This window comes from Pongo pygmaeus, chromosome 18, assembly GCF_028885625.2.
Source record: "Pongo pygmaeus isolate AG05252 chromosome 18, NHGRI_mPonPyg2-v2.0_pri, whole genome shotgun sequence".
Lineage (NCBI taxonomy): Eukaryota > Metazoa > Chordata > Mammalia > Primates > Hominidae > Pongo > Pongo pygmaeus.
In genome coordinates, this window is record NC_072391.2 from 53,621,618 (window position 1) to 53,634,798 (window position 13,181).

Sequence of the window (13,181 nt, forward strand, 5' to 3'; positions counted from 1 at the left end):
TGCAACCTCCGCCTCCCGGGTTCACACCATTCTCCCACCTCAGCCTCCCCAGTAGCTGGGACTACAGGTGCCCGCCACCACACCCAGCTGATTTTTTGTATTTTTAGTAGAGACGGGGTTTCACCATGTTAGTCAGGATGGTCTCGATCTCCTGGCCTCATGATCCACCCGCCTCAGCCTCCCAAAGTGCTGGGATTACAGGCATGAGCCACTGCGCCTGGCCCATTAAAGCAAAATTTTTTAAAATTCTAAGCAAAGGGAAAACCCAAATGACAAACTCCAGAAAACATCTTTGCAACTCATATCACACATAAGAGATTAATATACCCACTATGGTTTGGATGTGGTTTGTCCCTGCCAAAACTCATGTTGAAGTTGAAATGCCAGCACAGCAGTGTTGGGAGGTGGGCCTAGTAGGGGGTGTTTGGGTCATGGGGGCAGATCCCTCATGAATAGATTAATGCCATTAATGCCATCTCTCAGGAGTGAGTTCTCACTCATGCAGGAATGAAGTAGTTCTCAAAAGAGCAGGTTGTTATAAAGTGAGGGCACCCCTCAGGCTTTGCCTCTTCACACATGTCCCCTTCTCCTTTGACCTTTTCTGCCATGTTTTGACTTCACACATGGCCCTCAACAGAAGTCAAGCGGAAGCCAGTGCCATGTTTCTTGTAATTCCCAGTCTACAGACCCATAAGCTAAATCAGCTTCTTTTCTTTATAAATCACCCATTCTCGGGTATTCTGTTATAGAGGCACAAAATGGACTAAAACAGTACCTGATATGTAAACAGACAAATAGTTCACACAAAAAAGAAATGCAAATGGCCCTTAATTAAAACAATGAAAAATGCCCAATACTGAACATAATAAATGGCTCCTACAACTCAACAGCAAAAAAAAACAAACAACAACAACAACAAAAAATACACTAGTAATCCAATTAAAAAATGAGCTAGGGACTTGAATAGAAATTTCTCCAAACAAGAAAAACAAATGATCGGCAGGTATATAAAAAGACGCTCAGTGCTACTAGTCATCAGGGAAATGCAAATCAAAATCACAATGAAGTATCATTTCACCTCTGTCAGGATGATAATTATCAAAAAAAAAGACAACAAGTGTTGGCAAGGATGTAGAGAAATTGGAACCCTTGTACACTGTTGATTAGAATGCAAAATGGTGCAGCCACTATGGAAAACAATTTGCAAGTTCCTCAAAAAATTAAAAATAGAACTACCATATGATCTGGCAATCTCACTTCTGGGTATTTATCCAAATGAACTGAAGACAAGACCCTGAAGACCTATTAGCACTCCCACATTCATCACCACACTATTTACAATAACCAAGATACGGAAAAAACATAAATGTTCATTAACAGGTGAATGGATAAAGAAAATTTAGTACATATAAACAATGGAACACTATTCCGTCTTAAAAGAGAGGGAAATTCTGCAATATGTGACAACATGGATGAACTCTGAGGATGTTACACTGAGTGAAATAAGCCAGTCATAGAACGACAAATATTATATGACTATATTTGCATGGAGTATCTAAAATAGTCAAATTCATAAAATCAAAGAGTAGAATGATAGTTGAAAGAGGGGAAGAAGAAATGGGAATTTGCTTACCAATAGTTTCAGTTAAGCAAGAAGAATCAGCTCTAAAGATGTGCTGTACAACACTGCACCTATAGTCAACAATAACGTATTATACACTTAAAAATGTGTTAAGAAGGTAGATCTCATGCTGTGGTCTTACCATAATAAAATAAAATTTAAAAAATAAAAATTAAAACAAAGAGACCGTTTCTCATCCCCTGGAGTATGCCAACACACTCCACTGGCAAGGCTGAAAAGAAACAGGCAATCTCATACATTGCTTATGGGAATACAAAATGATGTAACACCTATGGAGAATTTGACAAGACCCTGCAAAATTCTGTATGCATGTATCATTTACTGCAGTAATCCCATTTGTTAAGCCTTTTTCTCAAAGTATCCTGGCAAAAATATAAAAAGATTTACATAACAAAACTATTAATTAAAGCATTATCTACAGTAGCAAAAGAACAATCCAAATAGAGGATACTGGCTGAAAAACAGCCAGAAAATGGAGTACTATGTAGCTGTAAAGACAAATGAGATGTATTTCTCTATACCATGGTGGAGAAATCTCCAAGATGTATTTTAAATGTAAAAAGCAAGGTGGAGGCTGGACACAGTGGCTCACATCTGTAATCCCAGCACTTTGGGAGGCCAAGGTGGGACGATCAGTAGATCCCATGAGTTCAAGACCAGCCCAGGCAACATGGTGAGACCCTGTCTCTACCAAAAAATTAAAAATTAGCCAGGCTGGTGACTCACGCCTTTAGTCCCAGCTACTCAGGAGGCTGAGGTGAGATGATCCCTTGAGCCCAGGCAGTTGAAGCTGCAGTGAGCTGTGATTGCATCACTACATTCCAGCCTGGGTGATACAGCAAGACCCTGTCTCAAAAAAAGAAAGCAAGGTGGAGAAAAAGATGTATACATACTAGGACTTAATCTAAGACATGAAGAGGGGTGTATCTGTGTGTATCTGTGTATATATACTTAAATGTTCAACTGTTTATTTATAGTAAACGGGAGAGAACAGAATGAAGGTCACAGGAATGGAAAGTTAGACTTTTCTGTGCATGCCTGTCTTATTTATAGATCTAACTTTGGAATCACAAAAAGGTTTTAGTAAATATGTAATAGAATTAAACCAAAAAGGTAAAAATGCCAATCCTCCAAAACTGAGAGCAAAATAAAACAATGAACCTAACTCTACATCAAATCTTCTGTGGCATAACCAAAAGAGAAATAATCTCAAATGATTTTAAGATACAGTAATCTGACAGAAACTCCCTGCTGGGATATGCTGTAAAGACACAAAGAATTAACACACAAAAAATCTTAAACTGTTTTCAGCAATCATATTGTTGATAACAACTTGGCTAATATTCTTAAATGCTGTGTCTGTGCTGTAAGATGAAGCAAATAGCTATGCTGATACTGATTGGAGCCATGACATCCCCCCACTTTTTTTTAAGAGACCTTGCTCTGTCATCCCAGGCTGGAGTGCAGTGTCATGATCATAGCTCACTGCAGCCTCAAACTCCTAGGTTCCAGAGATCTTCTTACCTCTGCCTCCTGAGTAACTAGGACTACAGGCATGCACCACTATGCCCAGCTAATTTTTTTTTTTTTTTTTTTTTTGTTGCAGAGACTGGGTCTCGCTATGTTGCCCAAGCTGGTCTCAAATCCCTGGGCTCATGTGATCCTCCCACCTTGGCGTCGCAAAGTGCTGGGTTTACAAGTGTAAACTACTGTGCCCAGTCTGAAGCCATGATTTTCAAAGTGAGAGAGAAGAGACGCAGTAATAAAATCAAAGAGCCTATATTCATAAATTTGAATGGTAAATAGTATGAACTCATATTTTCTCATTGAAAAAAAAAATTTCCTAGCTCTATCCATTGAAAAGGCCTAAAAACAATAATCAACCCAGTAGCAATGAACATCTTCAGTGGTCAGACCATGATCTCTAAATACCATTTCTCATGTAAAAGAACCAGGACTCGAGAGAAATGGCTGGTTCCATATTTAGACTGGGAAATGTAACAGATAAGCCTAAAACATTTCATCACACAAGAATACAAAGAACCAACCAAATTAATGGTACCATGTCCAAAGGCAACTGTATCCAACCTAAGGAGACTTCCATTGCCCACAGACTGGAAAATCCACCCGTAAAAGGCCAGGCGCGGTAGCTCATGCCTGTAATCCCAGCACTTTGGGAGGCTGAGGCGGGCAGATCATGAGGTCAGGAGATTGAGACCATCCTGGCTAACACAGTGAAACCCCATCTCTACTGAAAATACAAAAAATTAGCCGGGCATGGTGGCGGGCGCCTGTAGTCCCAGCTACTCAGGAGGCTGAGGCAGGAGAATGGCATGAACCCGGGAGGCAGAGGTTGCAGTGAGCCAAGATCGTGCCACTGCACTCCAGCCTGGGCAACAGAGCGAGACTCCGTCTCAAAAAAAAAAAAAAAAACTAGCCATAAAAAAGAATAATAACTGATATAAATCGAAACACATTAAATATGTTCAAATACATGAGTATATAAGGACTTAAAAATCTCACTGGTCACCCAGCATGCTGGAGACCAACGCATTATTTTAAAGCTGTTAAATAAAGCTGATAAAGAACCTGTCTTTTCTGTACAAACTGTACCTCAGGGAACCAAATAATTCATTAATTCATGAGGAAACATTATTTTTCATAGAAGTATTTCAACTAATATATGAAGAAAAGAATAACAGAATTAGAATATCACTATTTTGCAAACCCCAAAAGAAATAATGAATCTAGGCAATGATCATCAATGGCTGATAATATCATAAAAAGAAACAATCAAAAATTGCATGCTTCCTCATGGAAGTAAACAACACTACTCACGAAGTATTCTTGCCAAAATTTGAAATTGAATCTAATCAAGCCTCCAGATCTACCATTATCTTTCTACACAGGGGACAGAAGAATAATACTAAACATTACCACAAGGATACAACCAGCAAAATCCAAAATGGGACCCCCCAGGAGAGGGAGAGAAGAGACTGAGTGGGCAAGCAAAAGTGTGGATTAAAAGATTTCCAGCCAAATCCAATGTATGGACTTTGATCTGGATCTTGATTTGAACAAGCCAACTTAAAACACACATGTCCACATTTATAAGACAACTGGGAACATCTAAACAGATGAGGTATTTGTAATATTAAGCAATTATTGTACATTTTTCTAAGTGTGATATGGCATTGTGGTTTTTATACATACGTATGTGTGTGTGTATATGTATGTGTGTGTGTATATGTGTGTGTGTGTGTGTGTATGTGTATATATATGATATTGAAAGGCCCTTTGTCTGAAACAGTTGTGGCTAGAATTACACAATGTCCAAAATTTGCCTCAAAATTATCTAGTGCCTGAGAGGGAAAGAGGGTGAGTGTAGAGATGAAAAAAGATCGTCTTTAGTTGATAACTGTTGAAGTTAGGTGGGTGGTATATATGAAATCATTATATTCAAGTACTTTTGTATGTGTTTGAAATTTTCAACAATACAATTATTTTAAAAACCATTTACCTCTGAGCAAAACCATTATAATTATTTGCCAATAATTCGGCCTCTCAGGAAAAAACACAAGCAGCACTCTGGGTGAACTCTTGCCCCTAATATATACACATAAATTTCATCTATGATTTGTTAACTATTTTACTGAATTTTTTTCAGTACATTTTATTGGCAAGGTAAATTTGGCATCCTAGCAAGCACCAAGGAAGACCTGTACATACTTAACTTTTTTACTGTAAAGTGTTACATATTCAGAAAAATTCACAGAATATTTAATGAAGTCAAACAAGACATCAGACAGGAAGTTTCCCAATGTGTTTTTTCTGAACAAAGTCCCTCCTTCTCTAGGAGAAAATACTATCTTATATGATAATCTCTTCCCTGAATTTATTTATATTTTTATTTATTGCATGTTTCCCAAACTATAGTTTACTCTTTTCTCTAACTATACACATGGATACATTTTATAGTCTTTTAAGTCTGTCTTCTTTCAGTGTCCATTATGCTTATCAGATTTTTCCTTGCTCTTATGTGTCATGGAGATTCATGTGCTCTCACTGCCGTGTAGTATTCCATTGTATGAATATATCACAATTCATCCACTGTCGCTACACTGTTCATGCTAATTTGGATTGTTTCCACTTTGAGATTTTTATAAACAATGCCTTTACAAATATTCTTATACAAATATCCTGGTTTATAAGCATACATATAACTAAGCTGTAACTTTCCCTAAGCTATAAACCAGGAATAGAATTGCTGGGTCATAGAGGACATGCATTTTCAACTTTACTGATAATGCCAAGTTATTTTCCAAAGTCACTGTAACAATTTATACTTCTACTGGTAACATCTGAGAGTTGCTATTCCATACTGCTCACATTTTTAACCTTGCACCTGTACTAACCGTGACAAATACTCACATGTCCCTCATCAGACGAGCATCCTCAGCTCCAACCAGCAAACTTCGGATCAAATTAGAATGATCAGCCATGTCAGCACTGAGCTTCTGATGCACTGAATGATATTCATCCACCTAGAGACCATGAACACTCAGGAATGAAAAAGGCCTCACAAACTTCTTGAACCCAGACAAATGAGAAGACACTATTTACCAGATACAGAGACCCCCTTCTTTCCCCTGTTCACTTATACCAATTAAGCTACTTCCCATTATTTCACCTCTTTCTCAACAAGTTAACTCATCTGTGCTGCCTCCAATTTCAACAGGACATTCCATGCGAATCTTCCCCATGCTTTAGCACCAGGAGCCCCCACAACACACATATTAATATTTTAGGGATTTGCAGTGGGAATATTGTATACTTTGGGGCCAATCACAATCCTCTTTATTTTGCTCTTTTATCTTTAATTTGGGTTTTTGGAAAGACCTAAACTGAAGACCAAAGCAGATACTACAAATAAGATGAAGAGTTAACAAAGGAAAATGTTAATATTTAAATGCATCACCTTAAACCAAACAAAGCAAGCATGGTGCTCAAGAGCTAAACACTTCCTTTTATAAAAGAAATCCTTAAGTAGTAAACTCTCCAATACTAGTCCAATTTTTACTTCAAAAATTGCAAAAATTCTTGAAAACATCACTATAAGTACATTTGTAGTATCATTAATCTCCTCAAATATTATTAGACTACCACATTCTCACAAATGCATCTACCGCGTTCCCTCACCTTAACTAGCACCTTTCGTAATTCCTCAAAATAGACAGGAAAATCCGCTTCTACTTGAAGGTCTTCAATAGCAAAAAATGATGCCATTGACTGGATGATATCACCAGCCAAATCAACATCATCAGTATTTATAGTAATCTACCCAGAGGAAAAATAGAGAAGTTTAGCATCCTCAGATATTAGACAAACTTAGCTACAATAGTACCTGAATTTCCCCATACTCGACAAAATTATTGTGCATATATTTATATGCAGTGTTGAAAAAGGGAAGTTTAGCTCTCGAAGAAATTACAAACCGCATTATTTCCAGCAGCTAGCTAAAAGGTAAATCCTCTAGCCTTAGAAATTAAATGACAAAATCATCCAAACATTGAAAAATGTTTTTGTTGACCTCTGTATTTCCAATTCTTTCCAAATGAGACAAGGAAGAGATGAAGGGAAGGAGGCAGAAAACATCTATTCCAGATTACACCCCAGTGTCTAAGATGGCAACACTAACAGACTTAAGTCAAACCATGTGAAAAAAATAAAACAAAACATGTGGTTTTATGGCCTTGACACTGATGTCCCCCACCTCGCTTTAGATTGAATGGTAAACAGCACATGAGAAATATGCCCCTCTCATTCCATGGTCTAAGTGTTTGAATAAATAAATTTAAAAAGAAATCTATGCCCCATGATATGAAACATTACCTCTCCATTAAGTTTTATTTTTATATGCAGGTGGCCACCATTCCGTAAAGATGTGAAACACACTTGAAATGGAGCATTCTGAATGTGAGTGTCTTCTGGTAACAGAAAGTTCTGACTGAGCCATACGACAACCTTAAAAATGAACACAATGAAATGACCTCCATTTTTAAGGTACAGACATTCTTTTTTTTTAATATGCCTCTGGATATGAAGGTACAGCCATTCTTGAGGGAAGAGTTCTCCTTCTTTCTAGTTTTACTGCTTTGTTGAGAAAAAAAAAAGAATTATACTTCATCCCACACCAAGAAAATACTAAAACACTAGTCACACTCCCTTTTCTCACCTCACCTATGCTCTTAAGTAACATTCATAATTATGCCTGGCCCCACAGCAGACATGATTTCATAGCATCTTCTACTTAGACATAGTCTTACATGCAATGTACAAATGATTCAGGTATGATGCTGATTCTGTTACACAACAGCTCTTCTGTGGGTATAACCTGGACAATGTAGTGTGCTTAAAACCATTCCATTCTATTCTTTAAGAAACGTAAAATGAAGTATACATGGGCAAACACCACAGATATATCCACACAATAAGGAAAATATAAGTTTTAATGTTAATAGCAGTAACACCATACAGTGGCTTGCAACACAGGTTCCACATGAGAACCACCCATGAGGCCTTCTGGAAGGGCCCACCTATAGAGTTTGTGGTTCCACAGGCCAGGCAGGGGCCTGAGAATCTACATGATTAAAAAGTCCCACCAAGAATTCCAAAGCCCAGTCAAGGCTAAAGTCCACTGGTATTAGTCCTTTCAAATGTACAAGGTGCTACTGTTACACCAATCATGTAATCCTCAGGCCCCCCCAATAAGGTGGGTAAGATTATCCTCACCTATAGATAAGAAAACTGAGGCTCACACTGGTGAGGGGAATTCCCCAAGATCACTAAGAATTTAATGAGTTAACGTAGCGCTTAAAGCCAAAAACATTCTTAGCTCCAAGTCCCACTCTCTTTTCATCTTGCTGCAGGTTCCTCTTGAAATACTACACCAGGACAACCACACTAAGACCATAACGGAAAGAGAGGAATTAAACACTGGGAAGAATTCACCAATAACTGAGGATTGCTCAGATGCTTTTTCAAAGTGAGAGAAGGTATTCTAGCAATATTTTTATTACAGGTTACAAGCCACCCCCAAGTTAGAGAATTCTTTCATATCATATTTACTGCTACCAATATAACACATTCATGTAATTTTCCCTTTCTATAAAATAACATCTAAAGGATTCTACTGTGTAAAAGCATTGAAAGAGAAAAGCGAGATACTCACCCTCTGTGCCCGTTCTGCAATGGTAAAGTTAACATAACTGATTGGCTCACTGGCAGGGTCCAGGCTGGTCAGCGCATACATGGAGAATCGAGGGAGCTGTCTTGTCAATTCAAATACATGAAACTGGGTGCTATGGCCAATCAGTGAAACACAAGAGAATTGTTTTGTATAGAATGTTGCTTCAAAATGCAAAGCCCAGAAAATAAAGCCACTTCTGGGTCATCAATTGATATTTAAGGGTTTCACTTAAGAAGGAACCCCCAAAACACTTGAGGGTTAAAGTACTACAGTAATATATTAGGTTTGGGATTTAAAGACAGCATGAGTCCACATATATACCTGTATGCACTAAGGGTTTAAAATATCATAAAGGGGATGTAAAAAGTATCTTATCTTCCACAAATAGAGCAGTTTTTCTTCACTAGCTGAGGTTATATATGACTGTAATATAAAGGTGCATCCTAACTCTTGTAGTTTTAGTGGCCAAAACTACAAATTGACAAATCACCAACTAAACATTTTGTGATTATGAGATCCCCTGACTAAAAACAGAAAATAAAGATCTTAGCCGGGCGTGGTGGCTCATGCCTGTAATCCCAGCACTTTCGGAAGCCGAGGCGGGTGGATCACCTGAGGTCAGGAGTTCAAGACCAGCCTGGCCAACATGGTGAAATCCTGTCTCTACTAAAAATACAAAAATTAGCTGGGCATGGTGGTGAGCACCTGTGGTCCCAGCACTCAGGAGGCTGAGGCAGGAGAATTGCTTGAACCCAGGAGGTAGAGGTTGCAGTGAACTCAGATTGCCCCACTGCACTCCAGCCTGGGTGACAAAGCTAGACTCTGTCTCAAAAAAAAAAAAAAAAAAAGAACCATCTTAAACTTACATATCAGTTTTTCCATTTTCTTTTTACAGGTTTCAAATTGAGGAAATAAAAGGTCATGAGAAACTTTGGGTAGATAGAACCATTAAATGGTTTCTCAGGCCCCCAAGAATCCACTGGGCATATGGAAAATTTATACATCTTGCCATCCTCTAAGTGCTGTCCTGAAATGAACTGTGACTTGCAAAGGGTCACCTGCTTCTGTAACCCACGAATGCCTTCAAGTGCAGATCCACAGGGACATCTTTGGGAGGCGCAATAGGGATGCAGATGGAACTGGAGAGGTTGTGAATGCTGGGATGTACCACGTGGCTTTCACCTGTAAAAATTCCCTCTGCAAAAATCAATACTGCTCGGATGATGGTGTCTGCAGGGAAGAGTAAAAACAGTTTAAGAACAACTCCAACTTTGGGAAGCTGAGGCGGGCGGATCACGAGGTCAGGAGGTCGAGACCATCTTGGCTAACATGGTGAAACCCTGTCTCTACTAAAAATACAAAAAATTAGCTGGGGGTGGTGGTGGGCGCCTGTAGTCCCAGCTACTTGGGAGGCTGAGGCAGGAGAATGGCATGAACCTGGGAGGCAGAGCTTGCAGTGAGCCGAGACAGAGCAAGTCTCTGTCTCAAAAAAAAAAAAGAACGACTCCAAGATGGCACAGGTGCCTCTAAATACCAGCTGTGAGTACTGTCTTACCATTAGAAGTGGAAATGCATAATTCTGTATGAGCAGTTTGGGTCTCATTCCCCAGGCTGACTGACAGCGTGGTGTGGAGCCTGGTATTGGCTGGGATTATGCCCCGATGCCCATCGGCCTCGTTCAGTGGACTGGCCAATTCAGCCTGCAAAACACCCCACCCATTTCCTACTCAGTCACCAAAACACTGAACTAATATCAATTTTAAACAATATTGCTCTTCAGCTTCAAAAGACAGAGCCTCCAGCATCTTATTATTATAGTAATCTGATTCTTTAGAATTCAGAGAACTCACCTCATTAGCACTCCCTTGCTCTATCTGGCCCTGTGGGAAAATACCCTTGCCTCTTTCTATGGGTATGGTCCACTGTATCCCATCATGACTTTAACATTTTTTAAGTATTGTTCTTTTAAAGCAAGCAAACAAATTCCCTTGGTACATCAAATTCAAATACAGTAATGCATTACAGGACAAATTAAAGGAACATTTCAGCCAGTTTACTGTACGCACACACACAGTTTTTACAGTTGCCAATTTTTAATATATTTGTTTTTGAAAAAGATAAAAGACATTCTATACTGTTCTTGCCTTTTGTCATTTAGTAAGACGACAGATATCCTTCCATATCAGTCCAAGTATTCATTCTTTGAGCTGCTTAACATTCCTTAGCACATACTCCCTACTGCTGATGAACAACTAAGTTGCTTCCAGCTGTTTTCACTGCCATAAATAAATAGTGCTGCAGGAAATGTCCTTAAACAATCAGGAAAACATTTCTACAGTTTAACTACCTGGAAATGAAATTTCAAGATGAAAGGGTATATCCCCTCTCAATTCTGACACTGGCAAAAAGGCCACACCCTGGCAATGACACTCTCATGCTTCCATATTTGCTGATCCTCCTGGTCAGTCTCAACATTTCAGCCTCCATTACCCGGTCACATTAGGACCTACCTTGGCGTTTTCCTCATAGTTACGGAGTTCCAACAACAGATTCTGCTTCTTCTGACTCAGCTCTCGGATCAGGTCCTGCTCTACGCTGGTGTCCATGAGGTTCCCCCTCATCTCAGCCGTGCCAGGCAGGTAGCCCCGGACTGAACAGAAGGAAAAAAACCCAAGTAGAACCAGGTATACTTTTAGGTCATCAATTACCTGCTCTTAAAAACAAAAACCTAAGTTCTCCCCAACTCTGGTGAATTTATTAGAACTACAGGATCTCAGTACAAATACTTCCGGTGAAATTTCCTGATATTTTGACCCAATCAAATGGAAAATGTGACTTTTTAAGGATTTTTCTCATCCCAATTTACTTTCCCCATCCACTGAGCAGCAGATTAACTGTACGTGGCCATCCATCCGGTAATCTCCCTCTACCACACCGGCAATTGCAGAAGAAAAATTGTCCTTAAAGATGACCTCCCCAGTTCGGTCACTTCGAGCATCAACCTACAAATAAAACACAAATTTAAAAGTTGCTTATGCTACATGTTTAAAAACCACAAAATTTAAAAATAAAAATCAGCTTTAAAGGTCATTTAGTCTAGCAGTTTTCAAGAGTATTCTATGAAGCCCTACGACTTCTCAGGAGATACCTATGACTGCTGGGGCCAAGAGGGACCCTAAAGAGCCTCAACCAGCTGTGCTTTCTTCTTTTTAAATAAAAGCTGTTTTTCATATTGGCCTTCACACAATGCTTCATTTGAAGAAATGGGTCTGCTAACAGCCAGTACACATAGTACACACAGCACAGAGCAAAAGGGCATGGGCTTAATGGCCAAACCGCTCAGGTTCAGAATCTAGCTCTGCCACATACTATCCATGGCATCTTGCAAGTTTCTTAACCATTCTGTGCTTGGTCTTTTCATCTGGGGATCAATAACCAGAACATGGAGAAATTAACAGTACTATACCTCATTGGGTATAATTGAGGCCTAATGAAGTTAACATATATCAACAGGGCCTGACACACAGAAGTACGTAATAAATGTTAGCTCTATATAAAAATTGTATCTTTATTATATATAAATGTGTAAAGTATGTTGAATCTGAAGTTGAAAAACTACAGAGTTAGCCCAATCTTCCACCACGCAACCTTTTACAACAACCCTGTTAAGAGTCCCTCTTCCACATAAAAACTATTCAGATACTTTAGAGAGCTCTCCTATCCTCTAAGTCTCCCATTTCCAAGAGAGAGAACAAATAAATAAATGACTGATCAGAAACAAATGCATCTCAAAAGTGATAATAAATGACCATCACTTAAAATGAAGATTATGAGGCCGGGCACAGTGGCTCACGCCTGTAATCCCAGCACTTTGCGAGGCAGAGGCAGGCGGATCACGAGGTCAGGAGATCAAGACCATTCTGGCTAATATGGTGAAACCCTGTCTGTACTAAAAATACAAAAAATTAGCTGGGTGTGGTGGTACGCACCTGTAGTCCCAGCTACTGGGGAGGCTGAGGCAGGAGAATCGCTTGAACCCAGGAGGCAGAGGTTGCAGTGAGCCGAGATCGCGCCACTGCACTCTAGCCCGGGTGACAGAGCAAGACTCCGTCTCAAAAAAAAAAAAAAAGATGATTATGTTCCAGGCAAGGACACAGGTATTATCAACAAAAGGCTAGCTACAGAAAATCTAGAAGAGCAATCATTTCAATGACCAATGCTACTCACTATTTTTGTCTTTTCATAAACAATCTTATGGGCAAAACTTTGCAACCAAAACATAAAGTAATT

At 39.2% G+C, this 13,181-nt stretch overlaps 1 protein-coding gene across 3 annotated transcripts in view; it reads right to left on the reverse strand.

The window, feature by feature from the left end:
• BBS2 (Bardet-Biedl syndrome 2) overlaps positions 1 to 13,181 on the reverse strand; it is a 36,811-nt gene that overhangs the window by 6,456 nt on the left and 17,174 nt on the right. For 2 of the 3 annotated variants that reach the window (XM_054455227.2, XM_054455226.2), the window contains exons 8-15: positions 11,758 to 11,893; positions 11,402 to 11,541; positions 10,447 to 10,591; positions 9,950 to 10,121; positions 8,874 to 9,003; positions 7,535 to 7,666; positions 6,842 to 6,979; positions 6,074 to 6,186 (exon numbers count right to left, since the gene is read on the reverse strand). In XM_054455227.2, the coding sequence (XP_054311202.2) occupies positions 6,074 to 6,186; positions 6,842 to 6,979; positions 7,535 to 7,666; positions 8,874 to 9,003; positions 9,950 to 10,121; positions 10,447 to 10,591; positions 11,402 to 11,541; positions 11,758 to 11,893 (1,106 nt within the window). The remainder of the gene's footprint in view (positions 1 to 6,073; positions 6,187 to 6,841; positions 6,980 to 7,534; positions 7,667 to 8,873; positions 9,004 to 9,949; positions 10,122 to 10,446; positions 10,592 to 11,401; positions 11,542 to 11,757; positions 11,894 to 13,181) is intronic. The other variant, XM_063654300.1, reaches the window with a different exon arrangement.